The 27,566-nt window shown below is 34.6% G+C and overlaps 2 protein-coding genes and 1 non-coding gene across 12 annotated transcripts in view; 2 read left to right on the forward strand and 1 right to left on the reverse strand.

The window, feature by feature from the left end:
* Positions 1-27,566, forward strand: part of LOC134847973 (voltage-dependent anion-selective channel protein 2-like) — a 342,992-nt gene that overhangs the window by 148,263 nt on the left and 167,163 nt on the right. The window contains exon 1 of one of the 2 annotated variants that reach the window (XM_063865286.1): positions 14,791-14,800. The exons of the other annotated variant lie outside the window; for it this stretch is intronic. The gene's annotated coding sequence lies outside the window, so the exon portion shown is untranslated. Of the gene's footprint in view, positions 1-14,790; positions 14,801-27,566 lie in introns of those variants that run through there. 2 annotated transcript variants of the gene reach the window in all.
* The window catches only part of LOC134847966 (sperm flagellar protein 2-like), a 584,566-nt gene that overhangs the window by 78,470 nt on the left and 478,530 nt on the right, over positions 1-27,566 (reverse strand). For 8 of the 9 annotated variants that reach the window (XM_063865272.1, XM_063865276.1, XM_063865274.1 and 5 more), the window contains exons 5-14: positions 22,733-22,862; positions 21,569-21,739; positions 21,242-21,382; positions 20,829-20,905; positions 17,461-17,686; positions 13,496-13,684; positions 12,993-13,180; positions 8,911-8,986; positions 3,802-3,813; positions 3,531-3,605 (exon numbers count right to left, since the gene is read on the reverse strand). In XM_063865272.1, coding sequence (XP_063721342.1) covers positions 3,531-3,605; positions 3,802-3,813; positions 8,911-8,986; positions 12,993-13,180; positions 13,496-13,684; positions 17,461-17,686; positions 20,829-20,905; positions 21,242-21,382; positions 21,569-21,739; positions 22,733-22,862 — 1,285 coding nt within the window. The remainder of the gene's footprint in view (positions 1-3,530; positions 3,606-3,801; positions 3,814-8,910; positions 8,987-12,992; positions 13,181-13,495; positions 13,685-17,460; positions 17,687-20,828; positions 20,906-21,241; positions 21,383-21,568; positions 21,740-22,732; positions 22,863-27,566) is intronic. The other variant, XM_063865271.1, reaches the window with a different exon arrangement.
* LOC134849796 (small nucleolar RNA R12) lies at positions 25,312-25,396 on the forward strand. The gene has a single exon (XR_010163785.1). It is a non-coding gene; the product is annotated as a small nucleolar RNA R12 (small nucleolar RNA).

The raw sequence follows: 27,566 nt of genomic DNA on the forward strand, positions 1-27,566 counted from the left end.
CAAGTCCGACCGTCATAGTGGAGTAGGCAAAATTGAAGAAAAATGACTAAAAAATTATAATAAAATCAAAAAAATTCACAATTTTTTTCAAATTTTGTTTTGCTGACCTTTTAGGGTTTTTCATTCTCTAATTGACATTTAAAAGCTCCAAAAAACTAATTTTACCCGAATGCAACTAAAATTAAGCATAACTACACTATATTAAACCGCTTGAATTAAGCAAAAATAAGCCTGCTCGCTCGCTTTACTCGCTCGAAATTAAACGAAAAAATCAAAAATTTCAAACCGGTTTTTCACAACACTGAGCTCTGTTTGAAATTATTTTTTATTGTGGTGCAAATTACAACTAAAAAGGCTTTAATATGATATATCACTCAAATTCGTCCGATGACTATTTGTGATACCTGATTTTACGAAAAAAAAATTTTAGGAAAAAAATAACTAAAACACACCCGAATACAAAGTTCCTCCCCATTTTCAATGATCGGAACGACAAAGACATTATAAGTCTACGGGAAACCACAAACGTGGATGTTGATTAAAAAAAAACAGATAAAAATCGCAATTGAGTTATCCCAAATCGGTGAAAGTAGTCCTAAATTTAAATCCCAAAGTAGTCGTAAATTCAAAAACAATTACAGGTAAAAACATCTTTTTGATTTTGAGCTAAGAGCATCAATAACTTTCACACTGTTAAAAGAATTCCGTCACAAACTTCTAGTCTGAAGTAGAAATGTTTCTGAAGAAAAATTTAGCCCGATCCCATTTTTCGGAAGTCAGAACATCAAAATCCATCTGAAAACAGAAACCTCATGCAGGACCAAAACGCTTCAATAATACTACGGAGAGACGTTGACTAAAAACACCAGAGTCAGAAAGAGTTCCATAATCAAGCTCCGAGAACGCTAGATTCCTTTCTGAAGAAGATATAAATGCTGTTTACAAAGTCCTGAAAGACCAATAAAAATACCATAGCTGAAGCAACACGAAAGGCCTAACGAAATCAAAAATTGAATTCTAGCAATGAATGTAGAAAACTACGAACTATGTTATCCTGATTTCAACTAAAATCCTACAGAATTTCATTTTAGATGAACAAAGAATTATATGCAAAACGAGCTAAAATTTTCATTCTGAAAACTAGAAGAAAATTCATTGATATAAGAGTACAACATCACATTGAAACCCTTTGAAGACGTGAGCTTAGAATTAACATTCTAAGCAAATTTCTCTTAAAGTCGAATTGTTCATTTTTTACACTTTTTTATCACATTTTTTCTTTATGCTCTGCGTTTGATTTTGCGAAAAAATATCAAACTACAAGTCTTATGAGAAACTGACAAAATTACAGCCCTTTTCTAAAAAAATCATGTTTATTCCCGTGGAAAAAAATTAAAGTCTTAAAAATTAAAAACTATCAAAACAATTTGATTTTCAGCTTTTTTTACTCAATTTAATTTGTAAAAGTATAACACAGAGGCGAAGCTGTACTTCGCAAACACTTGCGAGAACACGACCAAAAAGCAGCTCTAAATAAATAAGAAGAAGTAGCAAAAAGTCTCGAATTACCAAAAACCCGGCTACGTGACGGATTCGAATCTGTGACCTAGCAAATTTGGGTCACACGCACTAACCACTCAGCCACGTATGATTAAAATCCCCGAAAACTAGCCACCAAGAACACATCTGCATGTGCTAAAAAGTTGCCAATTCGATGCAGCAAAAGTAGCACCAGATACAAAAGGACACAATTTTGGATCTAATAAATTGGAACAAAAAAGCCAAATTATGTATAAACTATGCATTTAAAACAAATTGAGAGATACATTGAGTTGGAAAATTTCTGAAATCGAGCTTTTTATCATTGTACTGCTGTTTGAAACAAATAACTTTTTCGGTTCATTTGATGCATTAAAAATGCATCAGCTGTGTAAACTTTTTACTAATCAAATGTCAAAGCACGTAACATTATACTGCTACGGCAGCCTAACTATTCAAAAGTGACACCAAAAAGAAACGTTTTGTTTGCGACTTATGTTGGACAAAAAGAAAGTTCGTACTAATACACTTTGATTCGCAAGTGTATTGATGCAACAGCCTTTCAGTTTATCTTATGTTGATTGAAAAAAATTTAATATGAAATTTTTTCGTTTATTTTAAAATCCCGAACGCAATTTCAAGTACTAAGCGTAATACAATGCGCCTAGTGATATGCATGAATTGTAACAATCAGGAATTGTCTCAATTCAATTTGAAATGATTTTGAGCGCGGATTAAATCACGCCCTGCTGAGCATAATGGATCAACGGAAACTATGCAAGTACAATTTAGTCTTAAATGGCAATTTCATTTCTTAGACTTTTCAAAAAACGTTACGGATTATTAGATTTTTGCACGCTGAAGAAATGCTTTTTGTCAAAAATTTCAAAACAAGGCCCCACATTGGCATGCTTTTACAGAACACAGAACATGGTTTATAAAATCTAAATGGGCATAAACCCTAAAAAGAAGATTGATATAGACTGATAATTAGAAATGGGCTCGTTTCCACTAGCCCCCCTCCCCCCATCCACACACACACACACGCACATACACACACCACACACATTTCAAATTTAGTAGATGTTAAAAATTGAAAGGTATATGTGGTTGGAATAGAGCCTAAAAATGGAATCCGGGGGAGTCTGATGGCAAGCAGACACGCACACCCCACCCCCCCCCCCCCCCCCCCTCAGGAGTTCGGCCCCCTGAGCACTCGAAGGGTGTCCTATTTCCTCATTCGAAATTTCTCGAAATATATTTTTCATTCGACTAAATCTTCCATTTTTCTAGAAGCCTTTTGGGGCCAATGTAAATAATTTTGAGGTTGATGCGAGCTCGGCTCTTTTTCTTTGCACCCTCACCTCATGCGAGCTTCAATTTTTTAGTGGAACGAGTGGTTTTATGAGGTTGATTATGAAAACCAAATAGGTTTGTCGTGGCGTTATTAGTCTGTATATAAATTTTCATAACAATCGGACGATGTGGTCAACAAATTTACTTATAAAAATTTGCAGGTGGTGGGGGGAAGGAAAAAGAGCCGCGAGCTCCAAAAAAAATCTATAGGATTTTTTTAATCAAACTTTTCCAGCACGTAAATTTTGACACCTTTCGGCTCTTTTTTCTTCCTTCTTCCTGAGTGAACGCATTTGTTTGATATAACTTACATCGTAACATCACGCATTTAGCCGTTAAACCACGCAAAACATTAGCCGTTAAACCACGTAAAACAACCATAAAATCAGAAAAATTCAAATGCGGGGAAAGTGGAAATTAGCCGAGAGCTCAGATTCGGCGGAAAAAAAACTAAATGTAACAAATATGAAATATGCTACCCCAATCATTTCCAGAGAAGTGACGTATGACTTCTTATGGGTCAACGACTTTTTAGTTTGTGAAAAGATGCATTTTGAACAAATGGTAAGAAAAACAACATCGACAGTAAATCTTTTGTTTTTTCAAACATAAACGAAGCTTGTATAGATGATTACCTTGTACTCGGTGAAATCTCCCTCGTTCAGCAGCTGTTCACGCTCCTTTTCCAGCCAGTCTTCGACCGTCTCTTCCTGGAATTCATTTTTCAAGATTAGTACAAACAAATGAGCAAATCAAATATCATGAACAATACTGATGTCTCATGATTTTCCATAGTCGGAGATAGAGTTAGTTTTTCAGAAGTTGAGCTTAAAAATTAATCAGTTAGAGGAACCCGATTGTGTTGAAAAAGAAGTGTTTAGGTTAAATATCACACAGATTATTTACCTTATTTTTCTCCTGAAAAACAACAGAAGTTTCACATTTGAAAACACTTTTTAACTAACACTTTCGAATTAGCTAATTATGCGGGATTATGAAAACACAAATTAAATGTATTCTGAGAAAAAGTCAATATGATAGGATTTGAGGTTTGAGCGACTGTGACAGACTTCTTTTATTGTAGAGTTTTAATTTTTTATACAAAAAAATGGTTAGATATTCAAGAAGAAAAATGAACTCTTAGAAGACATTCCTTCCATTCAATTGTCACTTCTGGGAAGATATTGCAAGCTCGTAACTAAATTCAACTTAAAGTAGGGGACAAAATAAGTGAAAAAATTCACTCAAACGCCCTAATGAAGTTATGATGCCAATTTTGATAGTTCTCATTAACAGTTCAAGGGCGTTTCGGTGAGTGTTGTTGTCAATTGAGCCACCAACTGCAGGCTTTCTATATCGATGACCGATTTTCAGTTTTTTTTGCAAAACTTTCAAGCATTATCTGAAGGAGTAGAGAGAGAATCTTTCAAAAGCAGAACATGAGAGCTGCTCTGTTAGTATTGAACTTAACATTAGCAGTAATTCGAGAGAGCCTTGCATACATCAACTACGGACCTTTTAATTTAGCATGCAACGATATCCAGTATTGATTCCCGCGTATAGGTGGGATATATTCTTATATTCTTTTCTTAAGCGTATAAGTTTGTGCCTCCTCGCGTTTCCCATGGAGTAATATTTATGGTGCAACACCAATAATCAACTTGGCAAGTTTTCGGGCCAACAAATTAGACAACTTTCTTCGAATTGATATCTTTTGTATTCTCTGACATTTAATCTCAGTTGTCGCACAATAATTCCATTAGGCATTACCGTTTAACATGTAGGAGGCAAATTTGAAATAAACAAGACTGCTCGTATATCAAATCCCTGAATGACAAAGCCCTGAATGCTCCAAGTAGCCCTTAATTGTTCTCGAATAATTAAGATGCATAGAAAAAGATACGATGCTGGACTTCAACCTCTTATTTGGGACAGGTGTCTAGGTAAGTTAACACATTCACATTGTTTAAATAAACTTAATTGTTTCACAGATTCATATTATCAGACGCTTAGAGAATCAATTAAAAGCGTGGTTTTAATCTACCGAAACACAGAGAAAAATCGACGGACAGGGAAGCTTTGAACACTTTTGACACCACGAAAAAAAAGCCGATCTCGAGCAGACAAGTTGTTTTTATGCCTCTCTTGGAAAATTTTGGCAAAAATATGCATTCGTTGTTGCTTGCATGCTCCTTTATTAAAGTACACAATGGCCTAAGGCGCATTCAAGAAAAGAAATGCAGCTAGTCAAGAATTGACGTCGTAAAATAGGACTAAAACGAGTTTTTGGGAAGTGATGGAATCAGATTCATGGAAACTAAACTTTTTTTTTTAAAATTTTTTTTTTGCTGAAATTTAGAAGTTTTCGATTTCTAAAAGGGTATTGAAAATCTCCAAAAACTGACTTTACTTGAGTAAAAAGAAAATTAAGCATAAATAGGCTATTGTAAACGGTCTAAATTAGTCGTAAATAAGCGTGCTCGCTCGCCTTACTCGCTCGAATGTAAACGAAAAATCAAAGAACTTCAAACCGGTTTTTCTCATCACTGGGAAAACTTTTTCAGAATTACGGCTGAAATAGCTTTAATATGAGATATCACTTGATTCTCACCGATGATTTAATTGTGGTAGCTGATGTTGCGTGGAAAACAAAAAAAGAGAAAAAACTAAAACACCATTACGAGGCCAAACTGTGCACAGGATAGGCGCATAATTTTGCGTCTTCATCTTCCTGGTTTCCTGAGACAAGTCTTTAAACATTTCAAAGATTTGGCGGAACAATCAAAGAAAATGAAAGAACAAAATAAGAACAAAGGGAGCATCCTTGTTGCGGAATCTGCTTACAATTCCCAAAATGCACAATTTGGCCTCATATAGACACCCGAATACAACGTTTCAGAAAAGATATGTCTGATGGTCTATAAGGCAAAATACATACTAGGTCAATTTTTACAAATCTAAGCCACTGAAAAACACTTGCAGATTTGAGAGAATTTCTGAGCAAAAATTTCCGCGAAAAGCATTTTCGTTCATTCTTAAAACACAACCATCTTCTAACTTTTGGATGCTCTAAAAATTCGCGACAGTTAGTCAATTTATCAAGAATTTTGAGGGCTATCATTATGAATATATTTTTGGGCTAGTCCATGGTGCAATTTTGTACATGCAGTGGTAGGGCGACAATTCGTAACGGACATTATGGCTGGATCTATTGTTGAGAATTGTCGCCTCTTACGAATTGTCGCCTCACGCATGCAACCTAGTATATGTTGTTCTATTGTTCCATAATTAATTCAAGAACACAAAAACATATCTATTTAGTACTCACTATTACCTTACGAAAAACCATTGTGCTTTATTCCCCTATCGAGTTCTTACGTAGAGGCTAAACACTACAGATTATTATTGTTCCGACTTTCGATACGAAAGTAACGGAATATTTGTGCTCGGGGTGGGGTTTTGTTTTCTTCAGACAAATTTCGACTTTTTAACTAGCCATTTTTGACGGAATTTTTTCTACATCATTCGAAAGGTATTGTTGTCCTGAGCTCAAATTTGAAAAGATATTTCACTGTGATCATTTTTCGTAAAGTTATGAGGGTTTAAAGATTGCCATTTTGGCCATTTTGACCAATTTGGGACAATTAGCGCGCGATATAATTCGCTCGCGCTTTTAACGCGTAAGCGGAGATTTAATCCGTCTTATAAATCGTTCCAAATTGGTTGAAAGAAGCTTATTTGCCATAATTGATTTGTTATAAGGAACGAAATCTCTCTTTTTGTACTTTATATGGCCTGTGAGGGGATGATTTTCATAAAAAAATTTAAAATTTTAGAATAAAAAAATTTCATTTTATTTTATTTCATATAATAAAATTTCATTTTATTTCATTTAATTTTTTCGCCCTGATACGAGCAGTCTTGTTATTCTTATACAGAATCAAATTTCATTGTTTAATAGCAAAACTGGTAATGAGGCCAAGAATGGCACTCGAATTTTTATGTCAAAACTAAATTAATTATCCAGTTCCTCAAATCAGGCTAGTATCATCAAAAAGTGTGGACGAAATTCAAAAGGTAATCATTTTCAGGTGTTCTTGGGATCCTTAAGCTTTGCCGCCTGTCTGTTGACCATGTTCGTTCAATGAAAGTGTGAGCTATTTTGACGAACAAAAAAAAATTTGACGCACAGAAAAATTTAGTTTGCCGCACAAAAAAATTTGTTTGACGCACAAAAAAATTTAGTTTGACAAACAGAAATATGTTTTCCGTTTACAATGAATGGGTTTAACATACAGGTACAAGAGAGATATGAAGAAATTTTAGTGCAGTCCCAGTGGCTACGATGCATGCCCTGAGCGCAACGCTAGCGAACCCTGCAGCTCGCGCTCGTTCACAAACGTACGGAATCATTTTGACTTTAGATTTGTATAATTTAAGGGAATTGAAAATTTTCAAAAGAAGTTACTTTCAAAAAGTACAAAACATCATTGATTTCGAAAGAAACAAACTGCCTTATATTCTTCATCAATATTAACCAAAAACATTAAGTCTGCTTTTGAAGCACTTGGTGATATCTAAGAAATAAAAAAGAAACTGTTGGCTTTGATATGGACTTTTTTGTCGAAAAAACGGTAGAACTATATTCAAAAAATATATATTTTTTGAACCTTTAAGTTATCAATACACAAATTTCAACTCAAACTCACGAAAATTTCCTATTAACTGAAACCACAGATTAACAATTATTTTCAAGAACGATTTAATTTAGTAACCCTAATTCAAGTAGTCGAAAACTGAAATGAAATTAAAATTTTTGAGACGAATCAAAATATTGGCAACCTATTGTCTTGTAAGAACCAGTGTTTTATGGCCATATGAAAAAAAATGAGTTAAAAAATTCCGAAATTCAGATATATTACAAAAATTCAGTATTGAAATCTCAACAACACAAAACAATCAAATCAAAAACTAACATAAACCAAAACATAAAATCATGCTCATTTTACTTTTCAAGCAGTTTTGATTAGGACTCAACGCAACTGATTGTTTTTAACTACATTTTATTTTTCGACAATGTGGCATGACAAGGCTAGAATTGGCTGCCACTACATACATTGTCATCCGCAGTTTACAGATTTCCTAACTAGCATGACTTGAAATCAATTGAAACTTCCATCCAGTAGAAGAGATTGAGATTGATTTTCTTCAAGGTTTGAGTTCGAAATTCTTGGTTATGGATGAAAAAGCAAATAAACCTCTTTCCGCTTCCTTTTTATTTAAGTATGTTCAACCGCATCTCAATTCATACATAGAAAACAGGCTACTGAATACGGTGATTGTGAGTATGATAAATTAAAAAAAGTATTTTTTCTTTTCTTTTGCAGTGATTGCAGTGATCGGCTCTATTTCCCCCTCCCTCCCTCCCTCCCTCCCTTGCGAATCATGGCTGAAAATATGAAGTCTTAAATCCTGGTAATTTTTTGAGATGTCTCAATTTTTATGATTTTTTGGAAAGTTTTAGAAAGTTATTTAAAAGTTTATTTCAAGTTTTTTTGGAAAGTTTAAGTAATTTTTTAATTGTCCAATTTTATCCATCTAGCTAAATGCTGTCCGACTATTACACTAGCATTTCTTATCTCTTAATAACTTTTTATTTCGTTTAAGTCTGGCTTAAAAATTACAAAACAAATCATAAAAATAACTAAATGAAAATTATTTTAAAAAATTATCTTAAGTTTTCATTGATATGCTTATTGGGTATACTCTTTGTGGGCAATCTCTAAGCCCCGCGTCTATGTACCCCAAAGTCTGGTACTTGTAAAGTTCGCACAAGTTTCTAATTTCTAGTAAAAATTTTTTAATGCTGTTTGATTTTGTTTGGTAACACCAAACAATTTGATGTTGTTTGGTGTGACTTGGATAAATAAACTCTTCTTCTTCTACGAATGTATGACTGACAATATTCATACATATTTCTATAATAAACAAAATGACTGATCTGATTATTCTTACCTCTATGTCGGGGTATATGGCAACTTCATTGAGGAACATAGCAGTCCATTCTCGGAACAGCTTGTGCGGCACCAGACTAAAAAAAACCAAATGTAATAAAACAAATCTCGTCCCATATTATTAAGGTTAGTTTATTGGATAAGTTTCCGCTGTGATATACACTGGTTGACCTATGACCCCTCACAAGGGATGGATGGTAACTATAGTAACGATCTCAGGTACAATCCACCCCCGCATAGTTGCAATATTTAGTTTTCACTCCACTTTTTCATACTCTAGAACTTTAAGAGTTCCTATTACGGAGTATTTCATTTTGTATGTAAGTGGCAGCTTCGCCTGTGTTTGACACGGTGACAGCCTTTGAAATTAACAGAAAACTTTTACCTTGGATTTAATGTATTGGATAAAGAATGATAAAAGCGGTTTCAAATATGAGAGGATAACTATTCAAAAAGTGAACGGGACAAAGAACCAGCAAAAACTGAAAAAATTAATCGGAAACGTGTGCTAATACATTATTTTTATTTTGAGGGTTGCCTTTTAAAAAGCTTCCCTAAATCATCTGCCTTTTTGTTCCGACTTTCGATACGAAAGTAACGGAATATTTGTGCTCGGGATGGGTTTTTTTTTCTTCAGACAAACTTCGACTTTTTAATAGCCATTTTTGATAAAAATTTTTACATATCATTCAAAAGTTTTGTTGTGCTGAGCTTAAAGTTGAAAAGATATTTCACCTGTGATCATTTTTTCGTAACGCTATGAGGGTTTAAAGATTGCCATTTTGGCAATCTGGGACAATTAACGCGCGATATAATTCGCGCTATTAACGCGTATGTGGAGATTTAATCCGTCTTAGAAATCGTTCCAAATTGGTTAACAGGAGCTTATTTGCCATAATTGGTTTGTTACAAGGAGTAAAATCTATCCTGTTGTACTTTATATGGCGTGTGGGGTGATGATTTTCATAAAAAAATTCAAATTTTAGATTTTTTTTCATTTTGTTTTATTTCATTGATTTTTAAAATATTATTACTGCTCCATAAACCTTAAAAGGCAGTGGGAACATTCAGGGCTTCGCCCTGATACGAGCAGTCTTGTCTAATTTGACATTGCTGTGGGAAAGCGAAAAAAATATTGCATTTAAGTTGAACTGCGCTAACACAAAGACGACTATGCTCGTATATCTGGGCAAAGCCGTATATCTGGTTATATCGTGTAATTGGTCTGAAATAGTTTTGGTAAAATTTTTGACAATCTTAAATACTTGAATTATTAGTTTTTGTCAACCAACAGACAATTTAAACTAGAAAGCGCTGAAATTTGAGTCATGCAGAGAAAAACAGTGACAACGAAATTACCTCAATTCAATTTGAAACAAATTTAAAGGCGAGATAATTTGCCAAGCAAAAACAATTCACATTATAGTCTCAACATCGCATAAACAATCTTCAAAGCGCGCATAAAATTATCCACATTAAAGCTAAAATTTCAACTTTGCAACAACCCGCGAACTTGACCAAAAAAGATGACAGGTTTAAAATCTTTTTACATTTGAACTCAGATAGTCGATATCTTCAATGAAGTATACAAACAATTGCTGAGAGCTATTTTTTCGATCAGTGAAATTAGTTTAAATACTTTCTAGAATATTTTTTGAAAGAACCTTCATTTTCCGAGTTTTTTTAATAACATACAAAAACCGTACTAAAACAAAGCTTTCTTAAATGTAACTACTACAATACACAAGACTGCTCGTATCAGGGCGACGCCCTGAATGTTTCGAATGCCTTTGAAGTTATATTCAATAGCCTTCGCTTTAAAAAAGATGAAAACTTCGAAGAAAAAAAAACCAAAATTTTTTTTGTGATTTTCGAAAATAGTCCCCCACACGCTATGTAAAAAACAAAATAATATTTTCGCAAATAGCAAAGTTTTAAATAGAGAAATAGCATGCCTCAGTTCAATTTGGAATAATTTCTAAGACGGATTAAATCTCCGCATTAATAGCACGAAATATATCGCGCGTTAGTTGTCCGAAAATGGCCAAAATGGTAATATTTAAACCAACATAACTTCACAAAAAATTATCAGAGGTGAAATCTATTTTCAAATTTGAGCTCAGCAATACTTTTGAGCTCAGCACAACAATACCTTTCAGATGACAAACAAAACCGTCAAAATGGCTAGTTGAAAAGTCGAAACTTGTCTGGAGAAAAAAAAACACCCGAGCAAAAATATTCCGTCACTTTCTTCAAAAGTCAGAACAATGGCCAATTCCATTTTTGAAAACAACTAGAAAGACTACTCGTATCAGAAAGGAGCCCTTAATATTTCGGACCGCTTCGATTGAATCACTACTGATAAGTAAAACCTTCGATAAATCTTGTTTTGATTTTTTCTCCCCTCATTTAATGAGTTTATCAAATCACTTATTGGTTTGTTAACTTGCTTCATTTTCACAACAGCTCTAGTAATTAAAACAGAACATTTTAATTATAGTTTTAAATAAACTAATTTTATACATATTCGCCTAATCTCAAACTTTTATTTTTTGCTCAAATTTTCTTCCCCTTTTTCAATGAGGTGACCTCTGAAATTTTCCATTTTCCCTTCGCTTTCACTTTTCTATTTTTTGCACAAAATAAATAAATAATACCAACTTTCTTTTGGATAACAAAATTTATATTTATTTCTTGATTCTTTTTATCACCTAGCATAGAAATGTTTAAAAGTCTAAAAACCTGCAATTCGTTTACTAATCGACAGCTTAGACGGTGATAGACTTAACAGTATTTGTCTGGTGAGAAAATCACACTTGGAATAATTTTTCGAGGAACAATTTAAACTTAGAAGGCTACTACCTGTGTTGAGGCGCTCGATTTATGTTTCCACTTTCTCGACAAAAAATCGGTATATTTCGACCGTCTAGGTCAACTTTTGGCATGTTTAATTTTTTTCTTAACTAAAATCTAGTATGTTTCGACTTTCTCGAACAAATTTTGGTACGTTTCGACTTTATCGACACAAGCCAAAATTGTTCAATTTTGCTCGACCCAGATCAGATATGTTTCAACTTTACCTACCCAGTTTTTTTAAATATATTTTTCGACGCCGCAAAGAAAAGTACCAAATTTCTCGACCGAAAGTGGTTATTTCTTGACTATCTCGATTTTCTCGAAAGAAAAAATTGATTATGTTAATCGACCTAACTACCCGGGTCAAATTTCTTGACCAAGAAGCGGTATGTTTTGACCGTCCAGACCAAATTTCGGTATGCTCGGTATGTTTCTACCAAATTTCGGTGTTTCCACTTTTTGTCCAAACTTTGGTATGCTTCGACTTTGTCCACCCAAAAAAGCACTCAACTTATGTTTTGACTTTTTCGACTATCAAATAACATGAGTAAATTGACAAAAAATTATAATGTATATTTTTAGTTAACTTTTTGTGATGACGGTTGAATTAAATATAAACGAATCAGTAAAATGCGAAAATCCTGCATCGAAAACTAACTTTGGCAAATTGAACCTTCCAATTGTACCTTAAATCTGGACGGAAATTGTTTGTTCATCTGAAAACTGATATTTGAAGAAACTTCCCAACCTAGATTTCGACTCTCTCGGCCAAAGTCAGGTATGATTCGAATGTGCTCGACCTATCTCTCGACCGAAATCGTGTATGTTTCGACTTTGTGATCGACTTAAATCTGCTTCACTACCGCGGATTTTCAGTCAAAAACTGCACCTTCTCGACTTTCAAAGTCGAAACATAAGCCGAGCTACTCAATCCGGATAGCTTATCAACTACAGAGCATACACAAGCAAATAAACGGCAAAAGAAGGTTTCATTTGCTTGTGTTTATGTCATTATTTTTACTTGTGCACCGTTAAACTTTCTCTTACGCTTCCCTGCAAGAGAACTCATATTTGATCAAATGCGGGTTCATATTTGATCATACATGATCATATAACTGATCAAATATGAGTTCATGTTTGATCATACAGGATCATACATTTGATAAAATATGAGTTAATGTTTGACCATTCAGGTAAATCTTATTTGATCATACACGCTGAACTTACCCCCCTGTGAGTTCTCTGTACTCTCCGAACTTGCATGCGTAGTCCACAATATCCAGAGTGACTTTGTGGCAGATGGTGTAGTGCTTCTCGTACTGCTGTCGCCTCCTCTCGTCCATGATCCTCTTGTGCTCCCGCTTCGCCTCGTCCAGCTCACTCGCGTATCTCTCACGTGCCAGCTTCGCCATCTCCTAGACAGACAACAAAAAGTAGGTGGGGGAAAGGCGGAGCTTGATAACTACTTAAGGAGAAGGATGGAGGGGGTTGGTAACAAGATCGGAGGGGGCTATTCTTAAGACGATTTATCGTCAAGGGAAAGGACCAACATACGAGCAGTTCAGATCATCACGGAGAACCGCTGTTGCACTCCTGCTTAAGAACTAAATGCATTTTTTTGGCTAAATTTCTGAGCTGGGTAATGTTACTTCACCCGTAAGCAACGAGAACAATCATCAAGTAATATAGTATGTTGTAAATATACTTCAAAACACAGACGAGTAACTGACCGCTTCGACATTGAGGGCGTCTTCGAACTCCTTCCTGCGTCTCTCCTGGTACTGCTGCTCCCTCAACTTCCGGTTCTCGAGGATGACTGCCTTTTCTTGTCTGGTCTGGAGTAACTGGACCACTATCCGTCTCTCCACCTGGCTCTGGCGCATCAGTCTGTTCACAATCTCCTCCTCCCTCCGCGCGTCCTGAAGTTTCAAACACCATTGAAAGAAGAAGAAGAATTAAATTATCCAAGAGTATACATTGCATAACAAACAAAATACTTGGTTACCCTTGAAAATACTCGGAAACCATCGGAAGGGGTAGATAACAAGATCAGCTGATCTGCTCTATGTCTACCCTTGTAATTTACTAGAAAATTTACCATAGTTATGCTATTAAACTGAATAATAAAAATTATTATATTAATGAAATTTGGCTACGCAAAAAAGGGGCCACTAGGGGGATCGAACCCCCTCTATCGGAACGAGAGCCACACTTGCTAACTTCGACAGAAGAAACAAACAAGCTCATAGCTCAACTGACTTGTTTAAGAGAACCACTGATGTGCAATGATTACGATCTTCAAGCTAATTTATGGCTATTTTTCTGGCATGTGCAATTGTGACACACCCTCAAGCGACAAGTCAGGACCACAGTGAAACTCGAAATACCGAGCTTTTGATTGGAGGTGTAGTGAAAAAAAAACCCACAATGAAAGGAAACTATTAATTTAACCGAACTGCTAAAATAAACTGAAAAAGGAAATCTATATTACTACAAACATAGCCGACAGACAGTTTGGAAAAATTTCAATGAACACAAGTTAATAGAAAAAGGATGACTTGTTATTTTTCAAAAAATCTCAACTTTCAAATTTCGAAGAAAAAAAACAGATGTCCTTGAAGCTCTTTCAATTTCTACAATAAGTAATGAGCAACACTTTTTTGAATATAGTAACTCATTTTGAGAAAACTGGATCAATAGATAAACTTTTTATTTTGCCGGGAAATCTGAAAACTTAACTATATTTTCGAAACAAAAAGTCGATCACGTCTTTTTTGCTGTTCGATAGCGGAGTTTGCTTCCCATTTAAGAAAAGAAATGAGCTTAACAGTAAATCTGAGCCTGCACAAACTTAAGGAATTTTTCTGGAAAAAAAATCAATAAATCTTCATGGCCTGTATGCAGTGCGCAATTGGAGAGGTTAATTTAAATAAATTTTAGAAGAAGAATGCGAATTGAACTCAAAAACTGCACATATACCTAAGTGCAATAATAAATGCATTAATATGAAGGAATGCTTTTCTGTACTTATTAAAGAATTTTCAGAAAAAAATACGGAAAATCAAAAAACTAGATAAAAGTCTTCAATGCAATCATGGAAAGATATTGACAAAGAGGAAACTAATACATTTTTGATAGTAAATTTGTTTCATAAAAACTGTCATCCATGTAAAATTTACTTTCAATAAAACAAATGCTCACACAATTTTGAAAAATTAAATTACTTGCATCACTAGGAACTTATCAAAAAGTATTTAAAAAACAATAGAATCATAAGCTAAAATTTGTCAAAAAACTCATAAAAACATTTCGCAAAACATTTTACATCTATCTGACCTATCATTAGGAACATATCTGACAAAATATATAACACAGGAGCAAAATAATGATGCATAGAAAAAGACAATCCTGACAAGGTAACAACACCAACAAAAGTAAGGCAGTGACACAAATAACCCAAACAAAATTTCATTGAAACTATTTAAAATTGTATTTCATGCGAGAATTCCGTTTTATTAGTTAAATATTTTTTAACGATAACTTTAGGTTTAATTTTTCAGTGATTATCTTTTTAAAGCAACGGTGGTTTTTTTGTTTTTTTATTTATCTATTTTCAAATTATTATCCAAAAACAGCCAAAGACTGTTGGAAAAGATTCCACGAACTCAAGGAGATTGCAAAAAAAAAGGTTGTCTTATTTCAAACAATTTTCAACTTTCAAATTTTGGAAAAAAAACACCACTTAGAGCTCTTTGACATAGGTGATCTCTATCTGCTAGGGATCGCTGGCAAGTATATAAAAAAAACAATTTTGGAAACTTGAATTCATTCATGTTTTTCTAGCTTTTTGAAATTTTGCTATTCCAGAGCAAAATTTACTCTTGTTTAAGCAAACAAAAATAAACTTAACTTAAAAGAAATTAAAGGTCAAGCAGCGTGAAATCAAATTTTAGCGTGAGCATCTTTTCAGAATTTTTCCTTTTAAAAAATCAAGACGTTCTTTAGCAATTGAAACACGCGATCAATAGAGTAATAGGCCTAACCAACTTTAAACACATTTTTGTCTAGTTTATGACTATGCAACTGCTTTTATATACAGTAAATTAAGTTCTTTTCTTTTCTTCCGAAAATTTTCGATTTGACAAAGTAGAGAAAAAAACCAGGCCTGGCTCAAACCAATCACCCTAATTGTCCTAACCCATAACTTAAACTAGGTTCCAAATGCGCAGATTCAGCTGGTAGAGCTGATTTCATTTATAAGCAAATTAATTTTCGATGCAATGATTATGTTGGATAAGTTCTTTTTTGGAACAAAAATCTCTCGAGTTTGGTCAACGCGAATTAGGTGTAACCTGGAAATATTCAAAAGATAGAGTGGTTTCCAAAAATGGAAATTGAAAACATGAAACAACTAAGAAAAAAAAGAAAGTCTTCAAAAGTTAAAACAATCTATACACAGAGGCGAAGCTGAGCTTCTCACCACTTCCGACTCATCAAGCAGCTAAAAGACTGATAAAGCAAAAAAAAATCTGTAGTATACTACAAACTTTCAAAATTAACTTCAAGGAAAAAATAGTTAACGAAATCAAGCAAAAAAAATAAGTCTAAATATTTCAGCAAATTTTCCTGAAAGACTTACTGGTAGAGGGAAAATTCCCACAATTTTCGTTACATCAGGTCTAAATAAGCGGAATCAGTTATTTCGACTATTTGATTGTGAAAAATCATAAAAAGTGAAAAATCAAAACTTTTTTTAATGAAAAATAAAAAAAAACACTTTTCAAAAAATTGCCAAAATGAAAATAAAATGCAAAAGTGGAAGACAGATAATACTACAAACAGTTCACATTCAAAATGGGCCAATTTTATGTTTTTTGACGTGTAGAGGATCATACAGAACTTGCACTAATAACTATCCAAAAAAAATGCGAGGCAGACTTTTGCTTGACTTCGCAACAGAAACCAGGGTCCTCAAAAGATTGAAATTGAGATTCTTAGCTAAAACAGAACAACGACAATACAAAAATCAGAATCAATAAAATTGAAAAAAAATAATGGAAACGACAAAAAAACAAGAACCAAAAATTGCATTTTCAAACAAACATTTTGGAGAAAAATTCAGAAATTCTCGAAAGAAATTTCAAACATGTAAACTACATGCAGTCAATTTTTGAATTAAGTCTGCAGAATTTTAAAAAATACGTCTAGGCGAAATTTTTGTTAAAAAATGTTAAATAAAACGGACATTTTAGAGGGTAACGGATTAATCGAAAAAAAACCGGTAACTTTGTTTGATGGATTTTGAATTGGAAATGGAGTTTTCGTGTATCACTCTTGAAAATGCAATTACTTGACCTAACCTGCCTTTGAAAAAAAATTAGAACCTAAGCCGACAAAAACTATTTTTATTTCATGTAAACAAACTGTAAAACGAACGAAGTAGACCGTTGAACGTAAGTTTTTCGCTGAACGGAAGCACGTGGACACAATAGAATGCACGTGTACTGGAATCTGTGAACAAATGCTCTATTAGATGTGTAAACACTTGACACTAACTAAGCGGATCTAGAGCACATGCTATACAGTAACAGGATGAGTGAACACTTTGAATGATTTAATGAACACTTTTATTTGCGAATTGAATTGACTTAAGTTGAAAACTAAGTGACACTCAGCTTTTGTAATAACACCTCACCTCCTGTGCCTCGTGAGCCTTCAGCTGGTCCACCAGCACCTTCCGCCTCCTCTTCTCCCGCTCCACTTTCGCCTCCTCATCTTCCCTCGTTCTCTGCTGGATCTTCCGGATGTACTTGCCGTTGGATCTGGGCTTGATGTACTCTGGGTCCTCGGTGGGTCTGGCTCGGTTCGGGTTCATCGCTTCCTCTTTGATGTAAGCCAGCAACTCATCGTCCAGTTTTTTGCTAGAAGAGAAATAGAACTCTTATAGTTGACAAATGGAAAGATAGAAAACTATAAATGAGCAATTAAATTAAAACTAGCATGTAACGCACCTCCGGTGCTTCGAATTTACGACAACTCATAAAAACGGCATATATTGGAAATAATATTTGCATCCTTTGAGTGTAATCTGACATAACCCAAGTATTACACAGGGTTGGTAATTTCAAATTTTGTAAAGTTAGTCAAGTTTTTTTTAATTGAAATTTTGAAATTTTTTTTATATCAGTTCTGCAATTTTGTGATTTTTTTTATATGAGTTCATTAAAAATTTTTAAAATGACAAAAAACGTCACATCTCGAAAACTAAAAGCAATTGAACAGTCGCATTTGGACGCCAGAGTTGCAACTTCTGAGAGTACCCTCACCGTACCCAACTACAAATTTGAGAATTTCAAATCCTTTGAACTTTTTAAAATCCAAGTTTTCTGAAAAATTAAAAAGAAATCATAAAACACTTCATATCACGAAAACTACAAGGATTGGAGCAGTCATGTTTGGAGGCGAGATACACAAACCCTGATAGTACTCTGAGAGCCCCCATTACAGAAATATGAATTTCAAATTTTGAAAAATTAAGTACAACTTTTCTGAATTTTTTTTCGAAAAAAATCACAAAAAACGTCATACCTCGAAAAGTACAAGGATTTGAGCAGGTCACATTTGGAGGAAAAATACTCCTGGTATTACCCTGACAGAGCCTCACTATAGAGATGAGAACTTCAAATTTTGTGAATTTTTCTATATCTAAGTTCTTTGAAAAACTTAAGAAAAAATCCTGAAAACCGTCATATCTCCAAAACTACAATGATTTGAGCAGTCATACTCAGAGGCAAGAGTCGCGAGCCCTGATAGTACCCTCGCAGTGTCCAATAACAGGATTGAGAACGTCACAAAATTTTCGAATTTTATAAAAATAATGTTTTTTTGAAAATTTTTGAAAAAATCATAAAAAACGTCATGTCACGAAAACGACAAAGATTCGAGAAGTGAAATTTGGAGGCAAGAATCGCAATCCCTGAGAGTACCCTGACAGCACCCAAGTACAGGGTTGAGAATTTCATATTTTGTGATATTTTTTTCAAGTTATTTTTTTAAAAACTTTTGAAAAATCTCGAAAATTGCCGTATCTCGTAAGCTAAAAAGATTTGGTAACACATATATGGGGGCTACAATCGCAACACCTGGGGAAGCCCTGACAGCATCCAAATATTGGGTTGCTAATTTCAAACTTGGTAAAATAAACATTGAATTTGAACTGGAAAATCGAAAACAAAATCTTAACCATTGCAATATACGATATAGCTTAAACATGCAAAAATAATACGTTGAAAAAGCTTAACCATGGCAAGATAGTGAAGCCCGCATTTAAATATATAATAGATAACGAAAAAAACGGAAGCAAATCAAAGCAAAACATTAGGCAAATTTGGAGGAAACAAAAAATACAACTTTTTTCCAGATGAACTATATAAGGACATCTCAGCATACTTGTCCATCTATGTACATGATTCAACGTCAAATTGAAAAGTTCATCTAATTAGCAACTTGAATATCTGGGGTTAATATGAAACCTAATCCGTCAAAGAGTTTTTGTGTGATTAATGAGTCGTTTTCTGATTACTAAATTTTCTCGAAAAGATCTGCCCCAATTAAGGGACACTTTTCATTAAATGGATTAAGAAGAGCCCTTTTTCATAAAATAGAGGAACAAAGTATGCCCGCAAAATCAAATCGCACTTGAAAAATTCACTATTCTCGAATTTGTAAAAATAACATGATTCTGGTGGAAATAAAATTCGATTTCATTGATAAGATTTAACTTGAATCAGGTTGAATAAAATTCCCATTGAATCAAAAAATCTATATAACTCGACTTCAATACAGAGCTGATTTAAATTATCCGGCCAAATGCATTAAATTTGAAACCTAAAACGCATTTTTCTCACTTTGGGTTAAATTTAAGTGGAAAATGATGAAGACAAAACTTGGTTAGAGTTAAACCAGAATCAATTTGGTACAATTTTCAAAATTTTAAACTAAAATAGATTTGTTTTTGCTGTTTGTAATAAACCAAAAACTACGCCAAAACTATCGGTTCAAATGCCATCAAAATTATATCAAAGTAATCCTCTTAAATAGTTCAATAGTTTGATAGTTTGATAACCATAGAATGTCATTTTTACTATTTAAATTCAAATTTTTTGCTTAAAAACATTTATTAAACACTTTGGACCCATTTTTAGAGAAAATACTCTTCATAAAATTTGTTGGGCTTCTTTTTGATATAGATTTGATAGCGATTTGGCGTAATTTTTGATTGACAATAAAAAACCAAAAAAAAATGGGGTACTAGTTTGGGCCCGCGTTTTGAAAAAGAAATGGCATCATATTAATTCTGGTAAAGTTTTAAGCAAGTTTTGTCCTCATCAGTTTCCACCTATATTCAAACCAATTTAAGAAAAACGCGTTTTAAATTTCAACTTAAATGTGATTTGTCCGGATAATTTAAATCAGCGCTGTATAAAGCTTAATTTTGAAAAACATTGGCTCAGAATGAATCAAAAACCCGGGGTCCCATATACGATAGAACACAATAGAACAAAATAGAACTCAATAAAACACAATAGAACCGGATATAACACAATAGAACAGAATAGAACACAATACAACACGTTTGTAGACAAGAGAAACGATGGAACACGATAAAACACAATAGAACACCATACAACACGGTAGAACACAATAGAACTCGATAGAACACAATAGAATAGGATAGAATACAATAGAACAAAATAGAACACGATAGAACACGATGGAACACGATGAAACACAATAGAATACAATACAACACGGTAGAACACAATAGAGCACAATAAAACACAATAGAACACGATAAAACACAATAGAACACGGTAGAACACATTAGAATATGATAGAACACAATAGAAGACAAAGGAACACAATAGAACATGATGGAACACAATAGAACACGATAGAACAGAATAGAACACAAGAAAACACAATAGAACACGATAGAACACAATAAAACAGGACAGAACGCAAAAGAACACGGTAGAACACGACATTGTGGTCTAGACTCACTTGTCGCCGCCCTCGCTTGTCACTGGCTGCATCGCCTTAAGTCTGGCCTCGAACTCCACCAGACTCTTCTGTGTGTTCTAAAAGAAGAAAAAATAATTTATCAAAGTTATTGAAACAGAAACCTAATATTGTTACAAGAAGAATATCAGCACTGAACTTTGAAAGAATAGGAAGCGAGACAAGCTGATCTGCTTCAACCCTGCCCTGACACTTTTTCCTTAACGTAAAATTTAGCTGGCCCATGATTCGTTGGCTGAGGAGCTTGACACTTCTTCGAAATCAAAGTACTGATTGCCATACGTATCTTGTTTCTTATAGAGCTCCCAGAGTTTGAAAAAAAATCAGTGCCTTGGGTGGCTAAAAAATTTATTTTGCTACCTGGGAGATGAAGTATGATGTAAATGAACCCATACCTGTGTCTCCTGGTTGCGTATCTTCTGCTGTCTGGCCTTGATGCCCGCCAGAGTTTTGTCCGCGGGGGGTTTGGGGATGTGAACTTTAGCAGCCAGAATACGGGCCACTTGGTCATTTAACTCCTGTTGGCGCTTCTTGGACTGAAACACATCTCACTGTCACTTTAAAGCATCTGTTTTCGGTACGTACTCTTTTTTTAAACTAGAAACTGTATATTGCATTCTGCAACCATTTGTATTTACAGCCGTTACAGCCATTCGACCTATAATTACGAAAAACAATACATCTCTGCGTAAGTTTGACCATGTGAACTGTGTTTCCCTCACCCTCTGATGTGCCTGGTGTCGCTTCCTCTGCTGCTCCTGCCTCAGTCGCTCCTCCTCCTCCATCCGACTCCTCAGATCACTCTCTTCCAGCCTCTCTCTGTGCTGTCGCCACCTGTCAATCAACTGGTCCAGCTGCATCTCACTCTGGCGCGGGTTGATCTGCTTCAGCCTCTACACAAAACACACGTTATGAAAATTGACGTGCAGACTAATTAAGGTATTGCAAACATTTTTGTTTGATCTTCATATCTAACCTTGTAAAACCACTCGTTACACCATAAAATTGATGTTTACGCGAGAAAAGGGAAGAAAAAAAGTGCCAAATTTCAAAATTTAAAGATTCAAATCACATTTACACAAAATTTTTATGTAACTTTTAGGTGAAAATTAGTATTTCAGAGTGAAATTTACCGCTTAAATAATATTTGCCAGCAGACTGGCCGATAACTCTTATTGCAGATGAAAAAATTGTGAAATCAAGTTAAGATCAAACTAGATGCGTAGTTGAGACATATAGAGATTGTGTTACACTTTTAGAGTTTCGCGGTTGTAGAAGAAAGTTGCCCTAAAATAAAAATATGTCAATTTAAATATTATTTAGCGATCTGTAAAATTCAAACATTTTATATATATATATATATATATATATATATATATATATATATATACCGAAACTATGGCAAAAAATAGAAGGACCATTTACTGAGAAAGCAGCAGAATGTTCCGACCACTGGCCTAATTGCAAAACAAAATTCAACAAAACTTTTAAAATGTTAAATTTTTTTGTTAATACTTTCTGTGCTTTTTTCAATTTTTTGTGGTATCTTAATTAGAGGGAGACCTAAATATGAGCGTCAAAAATATTTAGAAAGATAAGGAGATCCTATATGGAGAGCACTTCTTTCTCATCCACATCCCACCGATAAAATGCTGTATAGAGTCCGAAAAGCAAACAAAAGTTCAGACCAGTTTTTCAAAACACTGCCAGAAATTTTCGAAACAGAAACAGAATCTGGAATTCGAGGAATTTATTTGACCTACCTAAAATAGCGCGAAAATGACTCTATGCCCAATCTTTCTTTTTCAATCTTTGAGAATCCCAAAAAATGGTTTCAGAAAAAAAAATCGATTTTCTTATCTCCACTTGAAACGTGTATTACTTACATTCTGGTAGTATTCTCTGTTCATCTCCTCTTTGACCTTGGGCGCCTTCGGTCGCATAGTCTCCATTGCAGTGCCTGTCAGTTGTGACTTGCGCTTGTTCTCCAGCGCCACAAACAGCTCGTACAGAATCCTAATTATAAACATTTTTTTCACGTCAATAAATCGATTATGTCTACCGCATTTTTTCTTATATTTGAAAAAAAAATTACACAGAGGGAAAGCTGAGATTCGAACAACTTGTGATACAAAAAAATACTGCCAGAGCGCAAAAAATTGGCTGTAAAAGACGGCGAATTTTTTTTTAATATTACAAGAGAAAATACGATCTAGCCATTCTTTTACACTCATAAGAGCTCACTTGACAAACTCGAGCCAGGCGAACGAAACATCAGCGACAAAGAAGAAAAATTGGAAAAAATGTTCGACGTAATTCTGGCATTTATATGCTTTTTATATTGGAAACAAAAAAAAATATCACTACAGATCAACAGATGGTTCGAAAAAAAAATAAGAACTCAACGAAACCAAAAAAAATCGATTCAAAACTTTTGAACTTTTTTGAACTTTCACTTTTCGAAGAAAAAAGTATAATATATGAAACTTTTTAAATTTTATCAGTACTGAATGATCAACGTTTTTTTCATAAAACTAGTCCAATTAGAAAAAAAAACTGGATTAATAAGTAATTTTTTATTCCACTGGGAATTCAGAGTCGGATTCGAAGCGGAATAAATAGTTCGAAACACAAGCCTTTGTCGTCTTAACCAGGTGTGTTATCTCTACACAAGTCTGGCGAGATTCGAACTGCAAGCCTCTTGTCGTCTTAAGCAGTTGTGTTACTTCTACACTAGATGCGCTGGATAGTTAATTGAACTTGAAATTACTTTGAAGAAAGTGGAAACACGTATAACAATTTCACGTGCGAAATCTTGTGAACACATGTTTGCACGGGAGAAAAGTTAAAGTATCCGGTTGCAACACCCTTGCTAATCGCAAGGTTGATTATGTCTGAAAAAAGATTGGTATTCAAAACACAAAAACAAAACGGAAACTAGGCCGAAGAAAATTGAATCATCGTTGAACTAATTTGGCATAATTAACTTTCTGTTTATCTGTATAACGTTCTGTTTTTGATCAGGATATTCAATTTAAAGATTCATTTGCAACAACAACGTGTTGGTCAAATGAAAATGTGACTATTTTGGACCAGCCGCTTAGCTGAAAAAATCTAGGTTCGATTTGGCAATGATGGCGGGCTAATCATAGGGCTGAAATCGGTTAACCAGAAAAAAATCAAGACATTAACCGATACTCCGGCCGGAAATAATCCGAATGACACTTACGTTTTTGACAACAGTCAAATAAAAAGAATGGTTTCTCTATACCAACACGGCAAAAAACCAATTTTACTTCCAGTGATGAAGCAATTGCTACTTTACCAATCCGGCTGTAATAACTAGAGAAGATTACTCTAGTTGTTGAAGCCGGATTGGCAAATGGTGAAAATAATTGATCATGTTAACGATTCCCCCTTTGCAAATATATGCTTTGTTCAAGTGTTTCTTAGTAGAGACGGATTCGTTAGTAAGTACCATGCGAGGGAAATAATTAACAAGAAATTAGTTTGCTGCAGTCACCAGATGCTTCAGATGAAAAAAAAACACGAGATAACTGATTTTATCAGATAGCATTTATTTTAAGACAAGAAACTGGAACATAGGTGACAAAAACATGGAATGTAAATCCAGACTTGGATGCTGCAACATGTCATCGCTTACACTTTATCTCGAGCTGAACGACATAAGGCTGCTACAATAGATTAACTACGGGAAAACATGTGCTTAATTCTTCCACAGCTATAACGAGACATTGAATACCAACGGTCTGCTCGGAAAACAGCCGCAGAAGTTTCTACTACAGAAAATTTTGCCTAGAATCCAAAATCAGTGGAAGAATTGATTGTTCTGAGTGTCAGCATTTCAAAAAGAGTCTTCTTCGACTTCATTGAGAGAAAATGCGCAACATGTAAATAACTGTCATTTGCAGTACAAAAACGAATGACTATGATTAAAAGTAAATGAAATATTATCTTATTTCATAGAACCATAAAGAAGCCGAACCTTTAAAAAAATCATTTATGCGGCATCTAAGCCGAGAAAAATAAGCAGACAGGCGATAGTCTAAATTATTCTTAAATTTTCATTTTCCAAACAACACATCTCGAGCATGCGTGTTTCTACAGAGCCAAGTGGGCAGAATATTCCTAATAATTGAAATTATAATGGAGCAAGTACGCCACCTGTCAAATTTTTACGTTCGGATTCTGTAAACAAAAATGTTAGAAAAATGCTGACCGAAAACAAACCGCTGACCTTTGTCGTACCAAGCATGGATGTTATCTTTGCCTGAAACGGCAATAATTTGCAGTTTCGACTTGATATGCTTATACATGTAAAGTGAATTGAGAACGCAAAAATTTCAAAAGGAAAAAAATTAGTACCCGGTTGCAATACGCTTGCTAAATACAGGGGTACAAATTTTTTGATTTTTGCGAAGATTTTGATTTTATTGGGACTGCAATTGAGATGAGGAAAACGATAAATCAGATTGAGAATGATTTATTGACATGGAATGTGATTGTTCAGCCATCTACTAGCGATTAATTAGTATGACATTGGAAAAAAATCGACCAATTTTTCTCGGCACTCATTTCTCGGCCACTTTTCCTAGTAGCAATGTTTGGCTCACAAACATTACACAACAAAGAATCTGCAACTTTGCAAATACAAGCTAAAAGCAAAACATTTGTCGCTAAATACACCTTTTGACGCCTACACAAATAATGCATGAAATAATTTGGAATGTAAAACAAAAACAGCAACCACACTAACTTGAAATGTATTCAAGCATAGCCGGTTGCTGTGCAAGTAGCAATGCAAATTCTGACCATATTCTTGAAAAACTACAAAAAAAAATTATAATTTTTAAAATTTAATTCCAGTTTTCTGTGCGTGGTGTGATGAAAAGACTGAACTAAAAACTAAATTTCAGGCTTCTCCGATTTTCATACTAAAATACGCATATTGAAAAACAGTTTTCTTCGAAAAATGACAAAAAAAAATTAAAATTTTTGTTTTTAATTTTTTTGCAGAAATTTTTTTGTGAACTTTCGAAACTCTTTATTCCCAAGAGGACGCCAAAAACTTTAAAAACTTATTTTACTCGATTTTTCAGGGCTTCCATGAAAAATTCATGGCTTATTTACTAGTAATCTTTCTATAATAAGCCTAATCGCTCGATGTTAGACGAAAAAAATAAACTGAAACCGCTTTTTCTTGACACTGGGTGTTAGAGCAAACAAAGCATGTTTTAAATGGCCAGATAGTTTGTTCACATGCGAACTCAAATAAAAACGCATCTTAATTTTCCCATAATTTATTCAATTCATTTACCCGCAATTTATAGTAACTAAATCATCATTAATTCAATTTTCATACGATACAGTCGCTTTCCAGTTATCGCGAAGTATTCTGGTCTGCCTCATAACCTAAGCACACTGGCTGAGCCTACTACAGAAAGTCAAACATAATCAGCTATGAAGAAGCTTAAGCGAGCTCAAAGAAACTGTCTGCGAGCTCTGAAACGGCAAATTTCTCAAGTCAGCGACCTTTGTGCCAACGTCAATTGTAACCAAAATGAGTTGAGCGATGAAACAACCGAGCTTGAGCATTGCTTGGCTCAATTCTCAGCTCCTGATCACGAGTTGCTTGACGTTATGACCGATTATGCCGAATACTATCAAGTATTCGATTAATGTCAGAAAACACAGAAGGCTGATCGCCAAACTCTACAAGCCGCAAAGAGAATAATAGCCGCATCAAGTCAGCCTATCAACCCTGTTGCAACTATGCAGATTGAACCAAAAAAGATTCACGCCAAGATTGCCGCAGATCAATCTGCCTAGCTTAAGTGGCGATTCCACTGCCTGGCTAAGCTTCGCTTCATTGATCAATTTCTATCAACTGTCCATGACAATGACAAGCTGTCACCGGTTTAGAAATTGATGTATTTGAAGATTTGCCTTACGAGCCATGCTTCTAAGCTCATCATAAATTTGGAGACGACAGAAAGCAACTATGATGTAGCGCTTCAAATGTTAGAGCAAAGATACAAAAATGATGGAGTCATGATTCGAAAGCTTTTGTCACGAATTCACTGCAGTTCGAACGGAGAATGTGCCCCAGCTTCGCCAGCTACACTCAGTTTTCAATGAGACTTCGCAATCCATCAAGGCACTCGGAAGGTCAGTGGAAAACGATTTGAGGCATCTCATTCTCTTCGAGAATCTCGATCCTGAATCTCAGAAGGCATGGGACACTGCTAACGATGGCACTGAAGCTCCTAACTTCGATCGACTCATCGTGTTCTTAGACAACAGAGTCAGTTCTTTAGAGGTGGTTGAAGGATCTCTTTCTAGTCCCCATAAGCCTAAGCGTCAGCAGCAGATGTTCTTAACAGAAAAGAACCGATCTCATAAGAATGGTTTCTCTTTACCACAGTGTAAAGTTCAAACCTGCCAAGAGCGACATCCAATATGGCATTGTGCAAAACACTGATCGATGAAAACATATAAAAGAAAAAAATCGTGACCAGCAATAGGATGTGCTTCAACTGTTTGTCTGCCAGCCACAGCATCCAGCAATGTCCTTCAACATCACTGTACAAGACATGTCAAAAGAAGCATCAAACAACTTTTCAGGGCAGTTCTAGTCAGCCCAGTGCTCATCTCGCATCGACAATAGATGCTCTTTAAATCAACCGAAATAGAACTATC

The sequence above is a fragment of the Symsagittifera roscoffensis genome, chromosome 6 (assembly GCF_963678635.1).
Source record: "Symsagittifera roscoffensis chromosome 6, txSymRosc1.1, whole genome shotgun sequence".
NCBI classification, from domain to species: domain Eukaryota; kingdom Metazoa; phylum Xenacoelomorpha; order Acoela; family Convolutidae; genus Symsagittifera; species Symsagittifera roscoffensis.